The sequence below is a fragment of the Aquarana catesbeiana genome, linkage group LG05, assembly GCF_042186555.1.
Source record: "Aquarana catesbeiana isolate 2022-GZ linkage group LG05, ASM4218655v1, whole genome shotgun sequence".
Classification (NCBI taxonomy): Eukaryota; Metazoa; Chordata; class Amphibia; order Anura; family Ranidae; genus Aquarana; species Aquarana catesbeiana.
Genome location: NC_133328.1, coordinates 393,896,343 through 393,923,047, shown reverse-complemented (window position 1 = coordinate 393,923,047; position 26,705 = coordinate 393,896,343). Strand labels below are relative to the sequence as shown.

Sequence of the window (26,705 nt, the reverse complement as noted above, 5' to 3'; positions counted from 1 at the left end):
GGGGAGGAGCCAAGGTCTCTCAGGTGGCTGTCCTGAAAGACTCCGGGAAAGAACGTTACCAGTAAGTAACTTTGTTTGTTTTTTTTTCTTACCTGAGCCTGATCGATCCAGTGACAAGCCGCTGTCTCGGGTCATCGTTGGATAGATTGATAGCAGTGGGAGCCATTGGCTCCCACTGCTGTCAATCAAATCCAGTGACCTGGGACCCGAGGGCGGGGCCAAATCCTACTGTCTGTGTCAATGGACAAAGCAGCGGGACTCATGAGCGAGCCCGCATGGGTACCCCCATGGGAAGCTGCTCTCCGTGGGGCAGCCGATGAAGAGGAGGAGCTAGGAGCACTGCCGGGGCACCCCGGAAAAGGAGGACTCTTGCACAGAGCAGGTAAGTATAACATGTTTGTTCTTTAAAGAAAAAAAACAAAAAAAAAAACCTTTACAATCACTTTAACTAAATTTGTGTATGCAACACATTTTATGAGCTTCCTTCCTGTTCCTACAACTGGATATTGGCCAGACTAATTAAAAAAAACGAGTTACCCTGAAACCTATACCATAATCAGTGTAGCATAACCCATATAAATTACAATCAAAAATGATTGAAAAAATAAAGAACAAAGTTCCAATATTGTGTATGATATCCATCACTGTGCAACTCAAAGTGACAGTTCAAAATGATATTCAGAAAATCGTGATCCTGTGAATTTGGTGACCACCACCTATGGCTGGAATGCCTGCTCACCACGAGATAATGACCCTACTACAGAGTCCTAATCGCCTGTTTAGGATGTCTCACAGGTAGGGTTGCCACCTCATCCCTTTAAACCCGAACACATATTAATTACACAGGTTCTGTGGCTGATTAAGGTGGTAATTAAACTTGGTGCCTTACCTGCATTCAATTAGCCACAGAACCTGTGTAATTAATATGTGTTCGGGTTTAAAGGGATGAGGTGGCAACTCAACTCACAGAGTGCCACGGGGGTGTTGATCCACAGGGTATCTCTAAACTTTGTTGTCCTCCACTTAGGATCTCAATCATTCAAGTACGGCAGGTTCACAATGTGGTGATACTCCTTTCACTTACTCCAGTTTCTCCTTTTTTTCATTGGAATACAGATCTTTCAATTGTTGAGGCTCCATATCACATGTGGGATTCGGAACACCAACTCCTCCAAACTCCAGTTACCCTGAAAGTCCAGCTTTCACTGCAGTACTCCTCTTCATTCCATCACCATCCCCGATAAAAAGTCATCTCGTCCACTCTAGCCTTTTGTTACCCAGTGTCACTTAAAGTGGACCTTTACCCATTGAAGGCATTTTCACTCATCTCCCCCTCCCTCTTACACGTGCAGATTGGACTGAACTGAAGAAGTAACCGGTCCACATGTGTGAAAGGGGCCTTAATGAGTGGCTATTCAGGTGCTTATATTCTATTTCTATGTGTATATCAGCAACTGTGTTGAATCTACCTTCATAACTTTCTTCAGGATTGCTTATGTAGATGTGACAGTCATTTCAACATTAGTGTCTTTGATTTCCAGATTACAGAACATCTGTTTCATTACCTGGGGACACACAAAAAAGAACCGTATTTTCATTTGTGGGGAAGAAGTTCTACTTTGACACTCATGCTGTTGTGCAAGTTCTGGAAGACAAAGGTAACAATATCGTATGCTTAGACAAAACAAATTGCCTGTCTTGCTTTGGGAACCATATTAAATTTGGTATTTTTGTAGAGTACTAGGACCAATTATTTAATTGTGTACAATTTTCCCCTGTTGTATGTGACCCCAAAATGAAGAAAAATATATGGGTGTACTCTTTTACGTTTAGTAAATGTAGCCTGTACATTTTCTCGAATCATCTTCCAGGGCAGCATCTGAGAGAGAGGCTCCTCCTCCCTGAAAAAGGAAACACATTAGTCCACCATTATAAATTTCACAGTCTTACCTGCGTGCCTCAGTTGTTTGTGTTTCCTCTGAACCCACATGAGCTGCAAAAGAAACGTTTGTTATTTTACTTCTGTCTCTGTGCTAGTTGCAGGAGACCCCCTGCCAGCATCCCATCCAGCCCAGCAGGAGCAGCAAATTTGAGCAGAATTGCTCTGCCTGAGATTTTGTCCCTGCAGAGGGGTCTGCAATCATCCCCCCAAGCTGCAATGATGCACTGACATTTCCCCCATGCCGCTGATCTAGGGGCCTGCCACAGTTTTTCATCGAAACTCCATCTGGGAACTCTGGAAACATACTTTTAGATATCAAGGGTGTACAGAGGTGTGGGTGCATGGATGCCTTACCCCCTGACCACAGCCGCCACCGTGCTGGACGGGTAGGTGTCTCTCTGCTGTAATTTTTTTCCTTGTATTCTCTGGGGATGTCCACACCCGCCGCCCACCGGATTACCGTTATTTTCGCCGCGATCGGCGTCCTCCACACACCACAGAACAAGCCTCTCCTCGTGGAGGCTCTGTGGGGTGTACCAAGATGGCGCCGGAAAATTGTCATTTCCGGTTTCGGGTTAGCTGCCGTTTTCCCGGAGCCTGTTCCATGAGATACAGAGAGGGACACCTGCGATGTCCTCACTTCCGGGGGCGGTAATTTAAAAAAAAAAAAATATATATATATATATATATATATTAATATAATCTGTCTAAAAAAATCTGTCTTAACCGTACTGTAAAACTGTCTACTTACAGGCAGCTTTTTACCGCCTACCTCACGGGGACCTTTTTTATGCTTGATTTTAGGCAAAGACCCCTGAGGTAAGGAAAGTGAAAAGCAACAAAACATGTGCTTCATGCAGCCACCGGTTTTCTCCCGAATGGAAAAAACCCCTATGTCAAAAATGTATAGACAAAATGGTGGCCAAAGAATCGCAAGGGTATCTGAAAGATCTGCTCAGCTCTTTCAAGAAAGAAATACAGAGCACCATGGCGCCACTACGTTCAGCTATTGAAAAGTTGGAAGCGCCATCAAGTGCCAGTCAGACCAGTACCCCGTCTATCAGCGGGATATGCGTGCCTTCAGGTAACAGGGAACAGACAGAACAAGAATCGAATTCGGATGAATCCGAACAATCCGAATCGGAGGATGGACTTTGCTCAGACTCTGATGAGGAAGATGCGGTTTCAGAGGGCAACTTATTTCTCTGAGGATATGGATAGCCTTCTAAAAGCCATAGCGGACATGCTAGGTATTAAAGAACAAAAAGCCGCAGAGCTCACAATACATGACAAGATGTGTAAAGGGCTACAACTCAGGAAGCCTAGAACATTCCCTGTACACCAAACTCTCAAAGATATTGTTAAAAAAGAGTGGGAAGACCCAGAGAAAAAAACTCTTCATTCCAGCCACAGTCAAACGCAGATACCCGTTTGCAGAGACAGACACCAAAACCTGGGCTAAATGCCCCAAAGTGGACGCCTCTCTGGCAAAAGATAAATAAAAGACAAATAAATCTGACTTGGCCTTTGACGATGCAGGTACCTTAAGCGATCCCATGGACAAGAAGATAGAAGCCCTTTTAAAGAGGGCCTGGGAAGCAGGGGCTGCGAACCTAAATCTGACAATAGCTTCCACCTGCACAGCCCAGACTTTATTAATCTGGTTAACCCAGCTTCAAGAACTACTGGAGAGTGACACACCTAGGGAAGAACTAATAAAAACCATCCCTACACTAACCAGAGCGGCAGCATTTCTAGCAGATGCCTCAGCTGAAACTGTCAGGATATCTTCAAGGGCCACAGTTCTGCTCAACTCAACCCAAAGAGCCCTGTGGCTGAAGTCTTGGGGAGGTGATATCCCTTCCAAGAATAGACTGTGTGGGATTCCATTCACTGGAGACCTACTTTTTGGGCCTGAACTAGAAACAGTCCTAGACAGGACCGCAGCAAAGAACAAGGGTTTTCCCCAAACCAAAAAGAAACAAGGGAAGGTGTCCTTTCGGCAATTCAAAAAATTCAACAAGCCGGGAACAAAAAACAATGGCTGTCACCACGTGGGGGGCAGACTCGCAGCCTTTTCCCACCAATGGATGGAAGCAACAAAAAACAAATTCATCATAAGCACCATAACGGATGGCTACGCAATGGAATTCTCCACCCGCCCCCCAACCAAGTACCTAGTAACCATGCTGCCAAGGGACGACGATCGCACAAAGGCCTTTTTAGAATCACTGTAGGACCTACTGGATCAGAAGGTGATTCGCCATGTACCTCAAGAAGAGGAACAAGGGGGTTTTATTCCCATACCTTTGCAAGTAAAAAAAAAATGTCAGGCAAGCTAAGACTCATACTGAACCTCAAACCCCTCAACCGAGGAATAAAATAAAAAAATTCAGAATGGAGTCTATTTACTCGATCAGAAACATCCTACCACGGGAGACATTCATGGCAACAAAGACCTACAGGATACCTACCTACATGTCCCCATAAAGGAGGATCATCAAAAATTCCTGAGGTTCGCAATACGAGGGCCAGCAACTACTCTGCACCTACAATACACAGCTCTCCCTTTTGGCATCTCTTCAGCACCAAGAATCTTCTCAAAGATAATGGCAGAAGCGTTAAAAGGTCGAAGACAACAAGGTATTGGCATAATACCATATTTAGACGATCTACTGCTCTTTGCAGATTCAGCAGAGGCCCTAGAGAACAACCTGCACACAAGTATGTCCTATCTGCAAAACCTGGGATGTATAGTGAATGCAGAAAAATCACAGATGACCCCAAGCCAGAGAGTGGTATATTTGGGCTATGTACTGGACTCCAGACTAAAGAAAACCTTCCTAACGGAAGAAAAAAACGAAAAAATTACACCGGCAGTAACCTCCCTAAGAGACCAACGCCATAACAATCAGACAAGGAATGGCCGTACTAGGACTGTTGACGTCTTCTATTCCAGCTATCACTTGGGCACAGATTCACGTGAGACCTCTACAGAACTACATTCTGTCCCAGTGGGATGGCATCCACTCATCCCTAGACAAGTCCATTCCTGTTCCGACCACAGTCAAACACTCCAGTGGTGGCTCAATCTGCTTCGATACATCGAAGGGCGCAAATGGGCTCAATCAGATCCAATCAGGATCACCACCGATGCCAGCGCCCTAGGCTGGGGGGCACACGTGGAGGGCCTCTGCTCACAGTGAAAATGGACCTCCAAATGGTCCCAAGCCTCCTCAAACATGAGAGAGCTAAAAGCTGTGGAGGAAGCATTAAAAGCATTTGAACCAGCTGGGGATGGCATCTGTGCTATGCATTCCCTCCAACTGCCATAATACCAAGGGTAATTCAAAAAGTAAAGGCAGAGAGAGCAACGGTGATACTAATAGCACCGCACTGGCCCCAAAGGGCATGGTTCAGCCACTTAAAAAACCTCAGCATCCAACCTCAGCTGACACTGACGGACCGGCCAGCTCTCCTATCACAGGGGCCAGTCAACCACCCGAACCACAGAATCCTGAAGCTTTCGGCTTGGTTACTGAAAGGGTAAGACTTCAGAACAAAGGACTGTTGGACAAGGTAATCAATACCATCCTAAACAGCAGGAAGCCTGTGACTAGGGCAATCTACGAGAAAGTGAGGAAAAAGTTTGTCTGCTGGAACAGAAACAAACCGATTTTCCAACAGAGGGATAATCCCAACAATCCTGGATTTCCTACAAGATTGAGCAGACAAAAATATCTTCCCAGGCAAGCTAAAGGTACAAGTTGCAGCACTCTCCTCGTTCATGTACACCAGACTAGCAGAGGACCTGCTGATAAAGCGATTCCTAATGTCACTTAAAAGAGCTAGACCAGCCAAAATGAATAGAACTCCAACTTGGGACATGGCCACAGCGCTTAGAGGATTTCTTTCCCCTCCATTTGAACCGATGGAAGATAGCTCAGACAAAAACCTCACTTTAAAGACTGCACTTCTTGTGGCCTTAGTATCAGCCAGAAGAGTGAGCGAAATCCAAGCTCTGTCTATAATGGAACCATACTGCCTAATACATTTAGACAAGATAATTCTCTCTCCAGACCCGGCCTTTCTACCTAAGGTCTCCTCAACGTTCCATAGAACCCAAAATCTCATCATACCTTTGCTTCCAAAAACTATGAATAGCAAAAAAAAGAGACACTTACAACAAACTCGGTGTAAGAAACACACTCGTAACCTACTTCGAAAGAACGAACGATTGGCGAAGAACGACCTCTCTTTTTGTCCTTTATGCAGAAGTCAACAAAGGGAAACAGGCTTCCAAGAATACCATCAGCAGATGCATAAGAATGGCCGTACAAACGACCTATGAGGCACAAAACCTCACTCCGCCAAGCGGGATCAGAGCACACACAACCAGAGCCTGGGCAACCTCAGTCGCAAAGAAAGCAGGGGCAACTCTGGAGCAGATCTGCAGGGCAGCGACATGGGCGAGCTTCAGTACCTTCGCAAAGCACTACCATATAGACCAACTGTCTGGCCAAGACTAGGCATTTGGTCGCAAGGTGCTCCAGTCTCTATCCCCACCCTAGTAAGTATTGCTTGATACATCCTCTCAGATGCTGCCCTGGAAGACGATTCAAGAAAAGAGTTAGGTACCTGGTAACTCTTTTTTTTTCTAAGAAGTCTTCCAGGGCAGCACTAGTTTCCACCCTTGAAACGACAAATACAACGGGGGAGCTTTTAAACTTACTGAGATTTCCTTTGTTGCTTTAATACAACTGAGGCACGCAGGTAAGACTGTGAAATTTATAATGGTGGACTAATGTGTTTCCTGTTTCAGGGAGGAGGAGCCTATCTCTCGGATGCTGCCCTGGAAGACTTCTTAGAAAAAGAGTTACCAGGTACCTAACTCTATTTTTCTATTTTTATGTTGCTGCTAAATACCCTGAAATCATGCCAGTTTCCTTTTGCATCTGTGCTGGTGTGGTCAGTTTGTGTCCCTGGAAATACTGCTAGGAGTTACAGGACACTGTGCACATGCACAGCGTACCTGTATCTCCTGTAATGTTTTGCAGCCACACTCCTGCCCACAGCATTCAACTCTGGCTCAACGTTGTCTCTGTGAATTAAGATAGGGGGCCTCACCTTAGGCAGCATTAACACACCAGCCTTGCCCCTCTTCTCTGCAGATTGATAGGCAATGACAGTGAGGATGGAGGTGGAGGGCCACACCTACGACAACAGTGTCTTGCTGGCTCCGCCCCTTCTCCGCACTGATTGACAAGCATTGTTACCAGTAATGGAGGTGAATACACTGCCTACCCATATAATAAAAATAAACATGCCCACTGCTATAAGGAAGAGAGCAAAGGATAAAGCTGTGCTGTAATGTGACTACTGAATTAAACTGATAAAAAGGTATAAATAAACTTTATTTTTTAAATAAGGAAATTTGAAAAAACATTAATGAAATTTTAAGATGATATGTTTACATATAGTTTAGGCTTGGGAGCATGCTGGGACATTAGACTTGGGCCCCATTCACACCTGAGCGTAGCGTTTTTCGGGCGTTTTGTCACGCCTAATTGTGTGTTGCCATGCAGTGTTTTCTGGCGTTTTTGAGCTTTGTCGTTTTTTTTTTTTTATTAGCCAATAGGAAAAATGATCATCTGTTTCATCATTTGTTGCTATGTTTTTAGATTTTCATCTGCTTCCTGGGTGAATATGCTCCAAAAATGACCAAATTGAGCGACAAAAAAGGATTCAGAACTTGTTTGCGCTTCAGGTGTTGGGCTTCTGGCGTCTTGGAGTGGAGATGTGAACCATCACCATAGAGAATAATGGATTTTTTTTCCCCTCAAGCGTTTTGTAGCCTCAGGCTTCAAGCTACAAAATGCTCAGGTGTGAATGGGGCCTTACTGCTGATTTGACTTAGGGACTTGGGGTCCACTTGCACCACATCTGTTGGGCTGCTTGCTCAAAGCAGGCACAAAGCAATGATGGGCCATCCATTGCTTCCAATAGGTCCTGTTCACTCCAATGTGTTGATATGCACTTAAAAATGGAGCATGTTGCATTTAAATACAGTGCAATGCTTTACAATGCATTGAAACAGAATGGTTCGCACTTTAAAGTACAGCTGGTATTATTTAACTGACTCCACTAGTTTGCCATTGATGCGCGTGCATACCTTATGACAGTCTTTTAGAAGCTCCTTGGCAGTACATAATTCTGGGGTACTTCAGTATACACAATTTGATGAGCACCCCTTCCTGCCTCTCATTTTTGTTGCCAATTGAGATGCCTAGAATAGCACTGAGCCAAGTGGAAGGTGAGGGGGATGTGTGAATTGGCTCTTAGAACTGCTAAGGAAGGCTTATTAGACTTTCAAGAGGGCTGTATGTTTACCTACATTTCACACGGGCAAGTCTGCTTTATTAAAACACTTTCTAGAAAGGTAACAGGTTGGCTCAGTGATAGCATGTGGGGAATTCAGTAAAGCTGCTGTGCCACTCTTCTGGTGTTAGTCCCTCTTGTTAATGTATTGGGCCAAATTCATGAAGCACGACACTTTTGGTTCTGACACCTACTTGTACACCAAATTCACTATAACTGAGGTCTGGTTGGGAAGAGGGTAGGTCATTGTCCCAAATTGTAACAAATGACAGAAAAAAAAAAAAAACCTACGGGACTTTAAAGGCTCAAATACACAAAAATAATAGTAAATAATAGGTGGATGTGTATAATATAAAATCTCAGTACAAACTTTATTAAACAATATTTTGAAAACAAGGGAATCCATCCTGGACCTCAACCAGAGAGGCTGCTTCAGGACTCCTTGCCACATATCCAGTGAATACCTTGTGTCTGAAGATGTAATTTTATTTTATTTTGGGGACCATTGGCCCCTTTTGGCGTGCCTCCTTGGCTGTCCTCACTTTGATTTTTTTTTTCTTATGGGTGTGACTGGTATATCGTTCCCCTGGTAACATGATGGATACCACTGCTTGTTTTTAACCTTGTTGGCTGATGTACAAATGCTCAGGTAACATAAGTGATTTTTGTTCTACTTGCCTTACACCCCTGAAGAAAGAACCCACTTCAGAAATGCTTTGGGTGATTATGCTTGACTGGTCGCTGTTGGACCATCATGATGTCAACAGAAACTGCAGCACACTGTTCACATATATTTTTTTTATGGTTGCCATAATACTACACCAGCCGTATTTTGTTTTTAAAATACTGTTTAATAAAGTTTGTACTGAGATTTTATATTATATACGCATCCAATTGTCATTAGTATTATTTTTGTGTATTTGGGCCTTTAAAGTCCCATAGGGTTTTTTTTTTTCTGTCATTTGTGCACCAAATTCAGGTAGTTCTAAAGTGCACCAATTTTACGTTTGTGTCGCATTGAATGCACCAAATGTAAAAGTGGAGCTAAATAAGACCAACTCTTTGTGTGTACAGAGAGAAAAAAAACTGTCTCAGACAGATTTTGTGAAAGTGTCTTATGTGCATTCTAAAAGTGGAGCCAAATCCAAGTACAAGTTCTAGACAGGTGTATGAATTTAGTGTATTCTTCACCACTTTTAGAATGCATGAGACACACTTTCGCACAATCTGCCTGTGCCAGAATTTTATGAATTCCAGGGATGTTTCATTTCCAGATTTTTTTCACCCATTTACTTTGCAATTGGTTAATCATAGTTCATATATGAAAGCAGGCCAGAGCATAAAAGAGAATGATAGAAGATGACTGTGCACAGGTCTTTTTCTGGCCTTCAATGGGAATTGTTGGCTTTTGTTCATAAGATAATGCTTGTAACAGTTTTTGGCTGTTTAAAAACAGACACATGTAAGTTTTGCTGCTATGCAACATTTGCTTGAACTGAAAGGCCTGCATTTCACTTGATTGGATCACTGATCCACACAAAAAAACTGTTAAAATTGTTACACTCTTTGTTAAATAGAATGTCCTCCAGTTCCTATGTATTTGAGTTTTGTGTTTTTGTCTAGGATTCAGCACTCAGCAGTCGGAGGTCGTTGTGTCAGCACTAGTGAAAATCATGAATACTAACATGGATCTCATATACCAGGACATGGTTTCCAAAGTGCAACAGGTTAGAAACGAGAAGAATGGGATCTAAGGGTGGGTATAGCCTTTTAGAAACAAAAATATCCAAAAACCTAAAAATTCCTGGGTGTTTCCTGTGGCAGAAAAATGAGCAAGGGCTTGTGTTCCTAAACTGAAAAATGTGTCATTATAGCTGATGTCTGAAACTATTGGCTTTAGAAACTGGAAAGATGATGGCTTTTTCTTAGCTAAAGAAAGCTGTCTTGTTTTTATTGCTACTGACAATTTACAGAATTTTGTGGATTGGGACTCTTACCACTCACCATTAATTTACATTTAACTATTTTTACATATTTTTGTTTTTTTCAGGTATTTACCAAAACATATTCAAGCTATAGTTCTAGAATGGATATGGGCCAAAAGTGCACACTATCAGGTTTAATTTAAGCATATACATCCAAATCGGAGGAAGGATTTAGGAATCACAGCTCTTAATAGCCATCCCCCCTTTTTCAAGGGACCAAAAGTAATTGGATAATTGAATCAAAAGCTGTTTCATGACCAGGTGTGGGCCGCTCCTTTTGTTATTTCTTCATCAATTAAGAAGGTCTGGAGTTGATTCTAAGTGTGGTATTTGCATTTAGAATCTATTGCTGTGAACTTACATCATGCGTTCAAAGGAGCTGTCCATGCATGTGAAACAGGCCATTGTAAGGCTTTCAAAAATTAAACAAATCCATCAGATAGCAGCAACATTAGGAGTGGCCAAATCAACAGTTTGGTACATTCTGAGGAAAGAAGAACGCACTGGTGAGCTCAGCAACATAAAAAGGCCTGGACGTCCACGGAAGAGAACAGCGGTGGATGATCGCAGGATCCGCTCTATGGTAAAGAAAAACCCATTCACAACAACCAGACAAGTGAAGGACACTCTCCAGGAGGTGGGCGTATCATTGTCAAAGTCTACAATCAAGAGAAGACTTCACGAGAACAAATACAGAGGGTTCACCACAAGGTGCAAACCATTCATAAACCTGAAGAATAGAAAAGCCAGATTAGACTTTGCCAAAAAACATCTAAAAAAGCCGGACCAGTTCTGGAAAAGCATTCTTTGTACGAATGAAACTAAGATTAATCTTATACCAGAATGATGGTAAGAAAAAAGTGTGGAGAAGGCTTGGAACAGCTCATGATCCAAAGCACACAACGTCATCTGTAAAACCTGGTGGAGGCAGTGTGATGGCATGGGCATGCATGGCTTCCTGTGGCACTGGGTCATTGGTGTTTATTGATGATTAGACAGAAGCAGACGGATGAATTCTGCAAGGTTTAGAGATATACTGTCAGCCCAGATTTAGCCAAATGCAGCCAAGTTGATTGGACGGCGCTTCACAGCATAGATGGACAATGACCCAAAACATACTGCAAAAGCAACCCAGGAGCTTTTGAAGAAAAAGTGGAATATTCTGCAATGGCTGAGTCAATCACCTGATCTCAACCCAATTAAGCATGCATTTTGGTTGCTGAAGGCAAAACTAAAGGCAGACCCACAAAGAACCACTGAAGACAGCTGCATTTAGAGCCTGGCAAAGCATCAGAAATTAGGAAACCCAGTCTTTGGTAATGTCCATGGGTTCCAAACATAAGGCAGTCATTCGCCAGTAAAGGATTCTCAACAAAATATTAAAAATTACAATTTTTTTTAATGATTATATTCATTTGTACTTTATATTTATGTCCAACCCCTTGAATTAAAACTGAAAGTCTGCACTTCAAATTCATTTGGATTGCTTCATTTTCATTTTATTCTGGTGGCATACAGAATAAAAGTGTGAAACTTGTGCCTGTGTTCAAATATATATGGATCTAACTGTATATTTGTGTATATTTTCTCTATTTATTTATTTTTTTTTTATTAAAGAAATATTGCATTTGAATATTTTACACATTTTTCAGCCAGCAGGTTCCCCTTCAGGTTCCTTTTCACATGTTTACATAGATTTTCTTAGCAGCTCTGCTGAAAGCAAGTTGTTTACAGAGCTCAGTTGCTCAAGCTGACATATACACCACTGAGTGGCTCTTTGCCCCCTTTCTGCCTTCCGTATCTTTTTTATTTATTTTAAATTCTTTACTTTGAAATTTTTACAGTCATACAATAAGTGTGATACAAATACAACTGTAGGATTGCGTACAGGAGAGGGACTAATTCTAACTAACTTCTTCCATCAAACCAATGTATAGAGAAAGTGGTAAACAAAACATGAGGTGGTAACACCCTATGACCCCACCCCTCTCTGATAAGGATATGAGAAGAACTTATGTCAACTCGAGTATGACTGCAGACTTTAGTGTAAGTGCCTCAGTAGGCCAAAAAGAAAACCCTGATCTTCTCTCTTTTTTTTTTTTTTTTTTTTTTTTAAAGACAGGTTCTGCAGAACTACTCTCTTTAGAAAGTCCATAGTGCTCTGTAAATCCTATGTCATACAGTATATGCACTCACCTTTTAAAAGTTTTACCTGTAAATCAAAGACTTTAAATACATAATACAATATATGACAAATGATTTAATATATTAACATAAAAAATATGAAAATATATTTGACCCCCAAATGATTAGATTAACTATTACATTATAGGAGTAATGTAATTTCTACTATCAATATAGTCTATAACACATATATCTCCCAATTGCCCTACCATCCCAATTATATTAAAAATGAATTGTTAAACCTAAGCGTATGGGCCAGCTCTACTAATATATCACTGCCATCAAGCTAATGCAGGGCTTTTGCATCTTTTATTACAGGAGATCACTCTTCAGCAGGTCATGTCACACATAGCTTCAGTAAAAAAGGATATGATCATCCTGGAGAAAAGTGAATTCTCTGCTCTCCGAACACAGAATGAGGTACTTAATACACACCAGATTAAGTGTTCTTGAAATGTCCTAGTGTTATAAATCCATTTGTTTCACATAAAATGCTTTTATATTTAAACATAATTATTACAAAAAAAGTGTATATGCAGTAATTAAAAAGACAATGTACAGTAACCCAAAGAACCAGGTTTAGATGTCGGTAAACGCTGAATTTTACACGCTACACTTTTGCTTTAGTTCCTTTAGAAACCTCTGCTGAGAGAAATATGAGGGCTGCCATTTCCACCCCTTCTAAAAATGCTAGTTGCCTGGCTGTCTCCAATCTTGATACTTTCCAAATTTCTGACCAGGAACAGTAAGAAAAGTTAAAGCGGTTCTTCAGTCGGAAACAAAAAATTAAGTGGGCAACTACAAATACTGTAGCTGGCTTTTAATAATAGGACACGTACCTATCCAGGGATTAGGATTAAGTATGGTCCTTAGCCGAGCTGGCTCTTCGTCCGTCTTCGGGTCCAGGCGTCGGCATCATTACTCTGGGAAGCTGGCTGTGAGTGCTTACAGCTTCACAGCAGGTTTCCCACTACGTATGCGCAAACCGCACTGAGCTTTGTGAATGGTCTTGCAGCTTTCTGGGATCCTGTGACGTGTCCCAGAAGGCTGCTACACTATATTGTCAAAGGTATTGGGATGCCTGCCTTTACACGCACATGAACTTTGATGGCATCCCAGTCTTAATCCGTAGGGTACAATATTGAGTTGGCCCCCGCTTTGCAGACATGGATGAGTGCATTTGGGGTGGAGGAACTTGACTGACCTGCGCAGAGTCCTAACCTCAACCCAATAGAACCTTTGGGATGAATTAGACTGCGAGCCAGGCATTCTCGTCCAACATCAGTGCTTGACCTTGCAAATGCACTTCTGGAAGAATGGACAAACATTCCCATACACGCTTCTAAACTTTGTGGACAGCCTTCCCAGAGGAGTTGAAGCTGTTATTGCTGCAAAGGGTGGGCTAACTCAATATTGAACCCTACGGACTAAGACTGGGATGCCATTAAAGTGCATGTAAAGGCAGGTGTCTCAATATAGTGTATATTTATCTATATTATATGTTCTTGTGTTCTTTAAAAGATGTTTGGTTTCTAAAATGTCTCTTGTTCAAGGCAGAACTGACATGTATTTTATTAAATGCTTTTTAGTTCATCGAGGCACTGTCATTTGGATACATGTATTCTTGTTACAGCCAGTGGCGTCTCCAGCTTTCAAATTTAGGGGGGGCACATGGGGGGACAGGGACAAAAGTAGGGGGGCAACTATAAAATGTGTATATCTATCTATCTATATATATATATCTCCTGGGGCCCTTTACTACGACCCCACAACGGGCCCTTTCACATGTTCTGCAGTGAGCTCCCTTCCTACTGTATTGGGGTCCCCCAGGGTGGCAGAAAACAAGAGATATATGTCACCAGCATATCAAGAAAATAAAAGGATCCAAAGCAGTGGGAGAACCATCAGGGTTGCAAAGGTTGTCTTGCCTCCGGGCCCTGGTGTTCTGCCACTGTGGGGTTCCCCAGCCTCCTCTTGCTGTCCTGCCCCTGCTATTGACAGCGCTGGTCTGGCATCTCTTGGAATTTACAGGCTGGTCCTCCTGTCCTAAGGACAGGAGAAATCAGTCTGTTTTTTCAGTAACTGAAAGTCCTGGTGGAGTCCTTCCTGCAACTCGCTCTTCTCCCTGCCAATGAGGATGCAGGTGAAGGAGCAGATCGGGCGGCCGTGGTTGTGTGAACGCTCGCATTATGCAGTGTCAGCGAGCAGGGGAGGGGGGAGGAATCACCCGCAGGAGCTGACGGGGGACTCTCTCCCTCTTAGACATTGATTTTTTTGTAAAAAAAAAAAAAAAAAAAAAAAAAAATGTTTTTTTTTTTTTTTTGGTGGGGCACAGCATAATGTTGGGGGGGTCAGGGCCCCCTCTGGCCCCCCCTAGGGTCGCCATTGGTTACAGCATATCCATTAAATAAATTCACTATACTGTACTTACCAGTAGGGATGTGTTTCCGGTTCGCATGAACCCTTGTTCGGTTTAAATTTTTTCATGCTTGGCGAACAGCCAAACTGAATGGGGTGTTTGGCTTTGCTGAACCTTCAGCTAGTGGAAAGTGAAACCTTTAACAGTGGTAATTCTACTAAAAATGACAGCTTCCTGTTCAGGTTGGTTGTTAGGGAGCCCGACCGCTTTTGTTAGAGAGCCAGTATAGCTTTTAAGGGGGACCCCAGCATTCAATACAAGATCTGAAGGGTCTTGGCAGTATGAGGCTGTTAAATAAAATAACCATTCTCTTGCAGAGCTAAAGGCATTGACAGAATTTTCAGCATCCAATACTTCCAGGTTTGTCAGACGCTGCATGCTAAAATTCCACCCATCAGCCACTATCCCTAGTGTGTTCTAGGCGGAAACTGTATTAAACCTGTAGGGAAACCTTTTTTCGCTGTTGAAGCCATGCCACACAAGCAGTCCTGTCACAGGTGGTAATCGGACAACAGCATTGCTAAAAGAGCACAGATAGCACTCCTTTGCTGTTGTGACCTTACTGGCTGATGGGTTGCTTTGTTTTAACCAGTGAGGGAGCAACATTGTAGGAGTGGGTAAGCTCTCTCTTTAGCAGAACTATTAGTGCACGTTGCTGTCAGCAACAGGATCGCTAATGGCACTTGGTCCACAAACGAATAGAATTGTGTGATATGTATGATCACTACAACTATAGTATCTTTGCATTTTCCCGATGAACTGTACTAAATTAAGTTGGCGAAGGCATACTCTTTTGCCAGTATACACTGAACTTAAAACTGGTTTACTTATAATAGTTAAAGTGGAACTTCACCCTTCCAATCATAATGGATTATTTTTAATCCTCCTGTTGCTAACATTAGTAAATAAATAGGAAAGTATATCATTTACTTGTGTTAAATTTTTTTTTTTTTTGTTTTTTGCATTTCTTCAGATACTTCCTGGTTTCTTGCATAGGCAAATTATGTCATACATCCCAGGAGTCTACAGGAGGAGAGGTTTTCTCAGCTAAGCACACCCTCCTGCATGCGTACCTGAGCTAAGGGCTGATGGATTCCAGGAAGTATATGTTGCATGAATCATTTGCCCTTACTCAACATGGCCATGGCCAGAAATGCTAGGGGGATGTTTTTCAAAGTGATTTCTCAACAAGACATGGATGGATGGGGGAGTTTGCTTTGAATATTAACAATAAATTAAATAGTGTTTTTGGTTCGTGGCGCTCAGATGCAGTGAAGATCCGCTTTAAAAACAAGAGTGTGATTAAAGTAATGTAGTAATTGTTGTAATGTAGTAATTTTTGCGCATAGCTTTCATGACCGTTGTAAAATGTGTCTGCTTTCCAATGATATGGCCTGTTACCTAAAACTATGTGCTGCTATACAAAACTAATCAGGAGACTGGTGTTGACCTTGCAGCTGGGTGTAGTTGTGTGGCGTTATAGCTGCTTACACTTGTGCGGTATAATTCTGTATTCTAGTTACAAAATTTAGAGATGCTGTTATTTGAAAATTGTCTTGGATAGCTTCTGTGGCAGCTGTAATGCAAACTGTCTGTTTCTCTTTGCAAAACGTTTGATGGTGGTTTGAAAGCAGACTTCTCAGACACTCTATTACTCTATTATAGAAGATCTAATATGTGTGTTTGTTTTTATTTATTTTTTTAACTCCTTTTTTCAAGAAATTGTGTATATCAAGCATATAAAAAAACATGGAAATTTCAAAATCAAAAGTTCCATAGTATTGACAATAGGTATATCCACATAGTAGTAATCAACAGTATATTGCAGTGATACACAAAGCGTAAAAATGAAAAAACCAAAACAATTACCTGTAAACTTATGGGGTACGTAACTACAGATAACACATTATTGTACAGTAACTGGTGCTCACCCATATTACCAGTTTTGTAAAGAAATATTAAGTACTCAAAGATCAGTGTAGGTTCGAATAGACAGCACTCTGTCATAGGCATATATAGACTCAATGTAAGAGCATACTAGGGAAGAGGGTCGGGGACTAAGCAAAGCAAGAAATTGCTAGTACCCTGCTAGTCTATCCATGGTCCCCATATTTTAAAAAAATTCTTAGGGCAACCTCGCTCCTCATATGTCCACTTTTAAAGTGTAAGGTTTTGATCAATTTTTTTCCATAGGCCCAAGTGGAGACCATCAATCTTTATTCAATGCAGAGCAATTGTTTTCTTAGCATAGAAGAGCAATAGTCTAAGAGAACTTTTGGTCTTAGCCGGTAGATCTACATTCTCAAATACTCCCAATAGACACTATTTGGGGTTAAACACATTAGGGAATTCAAAATTGGAGGCAATAAACTCCAGTAACCTTTGACCAAAAAGGCCTGATCTTGGTGCAAGCTAAAACAATGTAGAGAAAGTCACCCTGTTCAGCCTCGCATTTGTGACACAAAGGACTCTCTTGTTTGTGCATAAGGAAGAGTTGCTTAGGGGTGTAGTTTTTCATTTAATATCTTTTCAACACAGTAGTTGCCACAACTGTCTATCTAGAACAAATCTCAAAATGTAAAGTATTTGACTTTTTTTTTTTTTTTCTCTCAAAGAAAGTAAAAATTGAGCTACAGCAACTGAAGAAACAGTTAAAAGTAAGTTTTTGTAATTTACTCTCACTACAAATCTTGGTTTCTAACAAATATTCAATAAACAAACCTGTGTTGAAACCTTAGATATTAGATCAGCAGGGGGTCTGTCCGCTGATCTCCTGCTGACCTGAGGAGAGAGTGGATGACAGGACATGTCCATGTCTGCTTAGCTTATGCAAAGTGGATACGGATTGAGTCTGCTCTATTGACCATTGGGTGTAAACGGACCCTGCTGTCCATCTACACTTGACTACCCTCCGATCCGCGGGCAAACTGGATGGGATTGGAGGTATGCGGGGATAAATGGACACAAGTCCGTTTACACCTGCTAGTTCATAGTGGTGAACGGTGGATCCGATCAGGTCTGCCTAAAAAACCTACGGGGGCCTAACTGCCTTTGTACTTCTTTTTTTTTTTTTACTTCCAGTCTTCTACGCACCTGTCCCCGATCCAGTGAGAGCTCAGTGCTGCACAGCCTCCTGATAGAATCTTCAAGGCTGCAAAGTTGAGAACTTGTGGGATTGGGCACGAGTGAGTGGACTCTTTCACATGGGCAGATTTTGTTGTGATCAGCAGGGGATCTGTGAGCTGATCCCCCCCCCCCCCCCTGCTGATCGGAGCAGAGTGGATGGATGCCTCTGTGGCCCAATACTGGCGGGAAGAAACTAACGGTGGGAGTCAAAAATAGATGTAGCTGCACTGGAAGTTGTTCATTGCTTTCCAAACCTGCCTTTGAAGTTTCAGTGTGGTTGGTGATGTAGGTAGCTAAGAGATCGAATGTTAGATAAATGTTAGCAGAGATTAAAGCTGAACTTTGAAATAGGAATTATTGTCTAAATACAAAAGCCATTTTAATTATTGGCTGCACGTTGGTGAGCTTTGTGTATTTCCTTCCAGATGTGTGCAGTAATCCAGCATGAAATTTTTCCTTTGTGCAGGAGTTTCTTGTAATAAAGATCAGTCACTGCTACTTTCTCCTTGTTCAGGGTGACTCCTCTTGTATCTGCCCCCTACTGTAGTTTACTGCAGGCAGCTTGTAGGGGGTGGGATTGCTTGGTCCCTCCCACAGCTCTGCTCTCTGCACAGGCCATAGGCAGCATAGTGATGTCATCAGTACTTTCACAAGGTAATAACTAGGCCTGCAAAAGCCTTTGGTGCACACAGCATTGATTTTATATCCTTTTTGACTGTTGAGGAATAAATATAATGAACGTTTTTGTTCTGAGATTTCTGCCCTCCCACTGACCCTTCGAGGTCTATGTAGTTTGTGTGCAGTGGATCCAGGGGATTGCAGAGAACTTTGCTGCAGTATGCTGCAATGCATTTGGTTGGTATCACTAGGGCACCAAATGTATAACAAAAAGAACCCTTTTTTTAACCTTTTAGTAAACCAGAACCTTACAAATCATTTTTTTTTCTCTAAGGATGAAATTCTTAAAGTCAGAGCAAACAACAAATTAGACTTTAACTCTGAGAAAAGCAGAATAAAGGAAATGGTAAGTTTGTTCCACTTTTGCACATCTGTTTTCACTTGCAGTAACTCTTAACCACCCATCAGTGCATTTGTACACCATGTAAAATCCATACAACTTGCATTACTATGATATCACTCTATATTGGGTATAGGTTTAAAATGTTTTGCCATAATTACAGAACTAATGTGTCTCATGTGGTTAGCATTAGTTTGCTTGAGATAGAACCTATAATCGTGAGCGTATGCTATATTATTTAAAGTGTCTCATGCTTCTTTGTACCCCTCACTATCAAACCTTATGAATCCACTCAGTTGCAGTGATCAGTGTAGTAAATTATATGTTTAAGAAACTAGTGGTGGTTCTACAATTTGTCTTGCCTTTTAAGAAGCTCCCTGTGAGGAGGCTCGTAAGGCCCAGACTATGTCACACTAAGGATAGGCACTCAACCAGCCAAGAGAGCACTTACCTGCTTTCTCAGAACTACTCATTGGCTGAAGTACTGCAGAATCCCATTACCAATATTGGAGCAGCAACGGTAGGACACTTGCAGTAACAAGTGAGTGTTCTCTCTGCTCTCTTAGCAATTCTGTCTCGTGCACTTTGACACCAGGACCCGTAATCTGAGATTGCCCTCAAAGTCAGTGGGAAAAAATATCCAGAATAACCCCTCACTGACCCACAGACACACACCTCACTATATATAGAAGACACCTTACATCACCTTTACTCTACTTTCCCACTCCACTGCCCTGCTCTGATTCCCGATGCAGTTTTGATGTACAATGAATTGCTCATCCCAGTGGCCAATTGCCAAATGTTGTCACACAGAGGATAGGTTGGGTATTCCTAGATGAGTGCAAGTACTGACGATAGATCATGGTCAGTGTGTGAAACGACCTTTGATTGGTCTTAATAAAGGGTCTACAAGTGCTAATCTCCACCTGAAAATGCTAGGTTCTTGACTTTCATTTTGTTTTAAGCTGATTTAAGGTGCTTTCTGAGTAACTCATTTGGAGAAAGTAGGCAGATTGGGAAAGTCACAGAAAACCAAGTCCTTATCTTCTTGTATCTGGGTCAGTGGCTTAAAGTATTGAGTAAAGGTTCAGCCAAGCATCTGCATTTTCAAGAAGTCAGTAAAAGAAGCCTCATGTGTCTCATTTGACTGGTTTCCTTGAATACAGGTTCAAGTTCTGTCCACACATACATCAGAAGGGAATACCCAGCATGGTTGATGCTGATTTAATGCCCAGTGAGCAGCAGATAATGCAGGCCATACACTGAGCGGATTTCTTTCCTGCGACCACAGGTTGCAGCGGGGGAAGCCATTCCCGCCGGGAGAACACAGTGATTATTGCTAGCGGCTATAACACCCGCTAGCGATAATTGCATGTGAAATCTGGCAGGCTGGTTGTACCCAAGTTGATCGATTGATCAACTTGGTACATTCAGCCTGCCCATACATGGTTTGCATCTCAGCTGGTCCCTGCTGAACTGGCCAAGATTCGACATATGGCCGGCCTAACACAAGATCAGCTGAAAAGGGAATAGTAGTGTGACCCCCTCTGGCTATGTTATGTAAAAAAAAATAATGTGAAATTAAACAATGGGATAAAGAGAATATCTAACAAATCCTTTAGCAGATAAAATTAAACCACGTGTTATGCAGATATTTGCCTGGAGTTCCTCTTTAAACTAGGCAATAAATGTTTCCATAGATAAAGATGGAAACATTATGGAAACTGTAGTGTGATTTCAATTACATCCCATCATGTGCCACACTTGTGATTGCCATTTTGAAAGCTTGAAATAGTAGAAGTGGATTCAGAAATAAGTCATGCTTTTTGCATGTCTCTGTTTATCTTTGAATGATATTTTTGAACTGAGAGGGAGGTGAAGGTAAAATAAATATTTTCTCCCATTATTGTGTTTATTCCAAAAGAGTCAGGAAATTGGGTTTGGAGTACTCCTACAGAAAGATTAACAACATGATTTTCTAAATCGCATTTAAAGCTGTGTTGTACATGTGCACCTTTTTCCATTTTTAATAACGGCATCATTTGTAAAGTTATACTAACTTTCTAGTCCAACAGACAACCCTTTGAAGTCAAGTCTTGGTAAACTGCTAAATTTAGCGACAAAGCCATAAGGGTCAGATTTGTGACTTCTAGACTGTGACAGGTACATTCCATGTGTGCACTGTTCAATCCTGTCACAAAGAACATGATTTGCCCAACAAGTTCTACGTTTTTAAATTATTTTATTTTTTTTTTTTTTTTGTGCTGTGCATTTATAATCCATTTTTTCTTTTCACTTATAGTATGCTGATCATGATAGAAAACTCCTAGAACTTCGAACAGAGATAGTGGAAATGGTATGTAACTGATGCTTCTAAAATAGAGTTTGTAAAATCGGAGACCATTAGGTTATTTTTTTTAGTATTACAGCCTTCCTCAGTGAAAATTGTTGGAACACGTTGATTTACTAAAAGACTAAATTGTGTGAAGATTTACTTCAATGTGCAGATAAAACAAGTAAACAGGTATTTCTTAATCTTTTATTAGGACCCCTTTCACACTAAGGAGCTTTTCAGGCACTTTTGCGCTAAAAATAGCACCTGAAAAGCTCTTGAAAACTGCTTCCTATTCATTTCAATGGATGCTTTCACAATGGGGCGGTGCGCTGAAAAAAGTCCTACAAGCTTTGTTCTTTGGAACATGTTTGAAGCACTTAAAGCGCTTCCAAAAACGCCCCTCTCCATTGAAATGAATAGAACGCGCTTCAAAAGCGCCACAAAATGTGTGTTTTTTTTGTTTTGTTTTTAGACACGTGACCTTAAAAAAAGCGCATCGCTAAAGTACTGCAAAAACGCCTGTTTTATGGCCAGTTTTCAAGCGCCTTCCTGAGACACTGGGTTATGCTGCTGTCTACAGGAGATTGCTGGACACTGGCAAACAAAGCTGTAGGACAGCCAGTGTAACCCCTACCACTCCTATCTTGTTCCAGTTTTGTTTTTGTTTTTTTGCTAATGTCCTTTGAAACCCAAACTCAGTTCTTTTTGCATGTTATTAAGCTTACTTTTTCTTCAGTCAGTCAAGATTATCTAGTTGCCGCAAAGCTAGAAGAGCTCTCTTTGCAGCTTTCCAGATTATAGCCAACAAGACTGTATATGGATGCCGCTGTGATAAAGACCCAGGACTTGCCTGTAATATGACCTATGGGCACTGTGTCTCTGCTGTAGCACTCTCCAGACACAGAGTGTACAGAGTAAGCTACAGAATGCTTTAAAGGTCCAGGGCAGTGATGCATCATTTTTAGATGCTCCCATTGAAGTCTGTTGGGACCAAAAGAAGCTTCAAGCTACGCTATGCTTGGGTATGAACAGGCGTCATTGAATGTAATGGAAATTCTAGTGGTGAGTGTTGAAGCTTCTCTGGTGAAGCTTCAAATCACACTTCAAAATTGCACAAGTGTGAACCAGGCATTATACTGCAGCTGCTGGAAAACCATGCTTGTAGACTGCCACTAGCATAAAAAGTGATGAAAGCAAATCTGCCTTATTGTGACAAACCAACTGAAAACCTACCTCAGACAAAGACACAAGCAATACAGCTTACATAAATCAACCCAGCACCAACACATTTTTAGACTGAGAAGACAAAGAAAAATAACTTGGCGAAGCGAACCTCCCAGAACCAACAAGAGAGGATTTTACAAAAGTCCGTTATTCAACATATCAACAAGGACATTGAACCAGGGTGATTACATATTATAATATAAAGGACCATTGTTTTGCCCAACAATGAACTAGAATGGATTGATACATTTAAGTCTGATATTGACTTATTCAAACTAGAAAGAAACATGAAGTTAAAACAGCATTTCCATGGCACAAAGACACACGATAAACAGGACACAGTCAAATTACCCTTCAGAATTAAAAGTAACTTTATTCCCCCTGAACAATTCCACTCCATAGAAAGTTTAATTAAAGCCGGCTATAGACAGTTCAGCAGGGAACGGCCGCGATATGAACCATGTATGGGTAGGCTGAATGTACCCAAGTTGATTGTTCGACCAGCCTGTCTGATTTTACACGCAATAATTGCTAGCAGCTGTTATAGCCACTAGCAATAATCACTGTGTTCTCCCAGTGGGGACGGCTTCCCCCGCCCCCGGGAGAACACAATGGCTTAATGGGAGGCATTCCTCTGTCAATACTTTCTATGTTGATGGGGGGAATCAAGCAAATTCCTTTCAACCCATGCTTGCAGGAAAGAAGTTCGCTCGGTCTATGGCCAGCCTAAAACTACCAGACATGGTGTCATGCACAGGGCAAGAAAGCAAAGAATGTGCTCCAACTTCCCTTAAGGCAAGCTCTGAGCACTATAATCACTAAGGGATTTTAAAGACATTCTTATCAATCCAGCAGTTAGGGGGTGCTGTAGTCCTTGTGAGCTATTCAGATTACCTAGTAGACATTCGGAGATTGCTTTTGGACACTTCCAGTTATTCCTAGAAATTCAAATGATCTGGCCAGGACCATACCACAGAGCAGTTAATTGATATTGGATTAAGAATCCTGATCATGAACACTGGTGCTATGTTTCTTGCTATTGAACACCCTAGAATCACAGTAATCTATCAACTGCTTAAAATAATATGAATCCTCTTAAATTTAGACCCATTGTTTCCGGTGCCAATGCTGTGACCAAACCCCAGCCTCAAGTGTTGGAACTTTTTATGCAACATATTGTAAAGGTACCCCCAGCTTATATTAAGTATACCAGAAACTTCTTTTGCATATGGGGTTAGAACCAGACTGGCTTCCTGCCACATTGGATATATCTTCATTTTATACAGTATCTCAATACCCAATGTGGTGGGACTTAAGGCAGTGGAACACTTCCTCCAGAAAAACTTTGATCTTCTGTTCCTTATTGCCAGAAGGACTAGTTCTTAATGATGATTTATGATTTATTTAGATTTAAATACAGCTAGGGGAATTCAAAATGGCCCAGATTTATGGTGGTAGTTCCCTTTTTTTTTTTTTTTCTCAGAAAAAAAAATGTATTAAATAACAAAAGTTACAATCATGTCATAGATTCCAGTTTCAACAAATCACGGTGTACATACAATTTTTCTTATCTCTATACCTCGGCCTATGTCATGGTATCTTCAACATGCATTTTTCACCCAACATCCTATATGACCTGCTGCGCTGGCCATCATCTATCAGTGAAACCTGGTGTTAATCCCCACACGGTTGACTCAACACAGTAGCCTGTCAAGTATGAGATCCACCGGGGATAGGCTCGGGGAGCTCAGCCAGGGTGACCACTGCGCTTCAAATTTGCTAGGGCGTCCCCTGTGTTGAAAGATACATTTTTCTAGCTGTAAAGTGTCCCCCTCCTGGTTAATCCATTCCCTGAGGGAGGGTCGGTCGCCTTCCATCGCCGAAGGATGAGCAACATTGAATAACAGTTAGTTAGAGATAAAGTCTTTAAAACTGATCACCTCCTCCATATAGTGAAATATGGTGTCGGGGATAGAATCCATGGAGTCCCGCTGGATTGAGCCCTTATAGCGTGTTGCAACTGGAGGTAGAAAAAGTGCATCGTCTGTGGGAGCCAAAATCACTCCCGCAGATCAGGAAAGGTGCTCAATTTGCCTGCCGTAAAAATGTGGCGCAGGTGTGTGACTCTGTGTTTCCTCCATCGAGCCCCACACATCCGTGATTGAAATTCCGGGTAGTACCCATTGTCCCATATTGGGATGTATTTAGTAAAACCATTTACCACCTGTAACTGTCTGGCCTTGTTCCATATTTTCTGGGCCAGAGCAAATGTGGGGAACCTCTTATTAGATTTTGCATAGGCCAAAGCCTCCAAACCCTACGCTATATCAGGAACCTCTGTTACGTGGCACATGAGGGCTTTGATGGGGTCTGTTGCAGGGTTGCCCTCCTCCTCCCCGCCCAGCGGGTTCAGGGCTTGGGCCACATGCTGTAGTTGGGCAGCGATATAGTAAAGCCACGGGTTGGGCAAGCCAGACCTCCCGCGTCTTTGGGTTTCTGCAGTTGTTCCAGCTTGACTCTGGGGGGTTTGTCCTGCCACAGGAAGGACCTAAAAATAGAGTTGATGATGCGAAATATTTTAAGGGGGATCACCATGTGGGTGTTATGTAATATATAGAGGAGCTGAGGCATGAAAATCATTTTTATAAGGTTTACTTTACCCACCAGGGTCATTTTTTATTCTCGACCACACTTTTATTCAATCACGAATGCGTCCTAACGGGTGACAGATTGAGGGGGGTATATTCTCGTATTTCCGGGGTGACCTGTACTCCTAAATATTTAAAGCTTGAGGTTACTGGTACTTGGAGTGCTGCGGGGCCCTGAGCATCAGGATCTGCATCTAGTAACATTAGTGATGATTTAATCCAATTGATCACCAAGCCGGAGTACGTTCCGAATTGTACTATGATCGACATCACTGCTCTCAAGGAGTCGAACGTGTCTCCCAATAGCAGCCTGGTATCATCCACGTATAACATTTTTTTTTCGTGAAGCTCCCCATACTTCAAGCATTGGACCTGTGGATTAGACCTGATCAGGGTGGTCATTGTCTCAATCGCAACCGTGAACAAGAGCGGGAACAATGGGCAGCCCTGTCTGGTCCCCCTGTGGAGTCTGAAGGGTAGGGAGATGTGGCGGCCTGTCTGTTCCCCCTCCTCATAAAAAGCAAGCCTATTGAAATCTCTTTCTGTCAGCTGCTGACCAGGTAATCCGCTCAACCGCCTCCTGCGCCGCTAGCCAGGACTCTGAATCACTAGGGCTGTCAATAAACCTTGTCTCAAGCTGGCGCTCCAGGTGTTCCGCCTGCTCCTTCCTTCTGTGCCCTCATTTTGGATTTGATGTTCGTAGCTGCAGTAATAAGAGTACCTCTCAGGAACGCCTTAAAGGCATCCCAGGCATTATTAGGATCAAGGTAGTCCGCATGACACTTCCAGAATTCCCTAATTGCCTCTGGTAGGCCATCTTCAGAGGGGAGTAGGTTTAACCAAAAGGCATTGAGTTTCCAAGGGGCCCTCAGCAGGGTCATGTCAGGCTTAGAAATCAGGTGGATCAGGAGGGGGGAGTAATTGGAGATGCCCCTGACAAGGTATTGGATGTCATGTAGAAAGCCGGACGTTTGGGCTGTGCATAGGCACAGATCTATTCTGGAGATGGATAGGTGCGTCATTGAGAAGCAGGAGAATTGTTTTTGCTGCGGGTTACAGTCCCGCCATGGGTCCAACCATCCCACCTCCTCTGTGGACTTCCGCAGTGCCGTTCGGGCAATTTTGCGGCCGTTCACCGGAGGCAGATGTTTGTCCTGGATGGGGTCCATGTAGCAGTTAAGGTCCCCCACAACAATCAGTGGTAGGTCAGGGTAGCTTAGCTGAAATGCCAGGAGGGTTCTCAATGCCTCTGAGTTAAAGAGGGGTGGAATATATAAAGCAGCCAGAATACATTTCAATTGGTGCACTTTACATAGCAGGATAACATATCTCCCTTCTGTATCAATCAATTTGTCATACACTTGGAAGTCTACTGAGCGATGCACTAGTACGCTCACCCACCTAGAATAGGAGGTGTGCATAGAGTGGTACCCCCATCCCACCCAT

General features: G+C 42.2%; 1 protein-coding gene across 5 annotated transcripts in view; it reads left to right on the top strand.

Annotated features, from left to right (window-relative positions):
- The window catches only part of MCUR1 (mitochondrial calcium uniporter regulator 1), an 81,943-nt gene that overhangs the window by 8,401 nt on the left and 46,837 nt on the right, over positions 1–26,705 (top strand). For 3 of the 5 annotated variants that reach the window (XM_073631086.1, XM_073631087.1, XM_073631088.1), the window contains exons 2-7: positions 1,542–1,658; positions 9,944–10,047; positions 12,808–12,909; positions 17,524–17,565; positions 18,987–19,058; positions 21,355–21,408. In XM_073631086.1, the coding sequence (XP_073487187.1) occupies positions 1,542–1,658; positions 9,944–10,047; positions 12,808–12,909; positions 17,524–17,565; positions 18,987–19,058; positions 21,355–21,408 (491 nt within the window). Of the gene's footprint in view, positions 1–1,116; positions 1,420–1,541; positions 1,659–9,943; positions 10,048–12,807; positions 12,910–17,523; positions 17,566–18,986; positions 19,059–21,354; positions 21,409–26,705 lie in introns of all 5 variants that reach the window. The other 2 variants (XM_073631089.1, XM_073631090.1) reach the window with 2 other exon arrangements.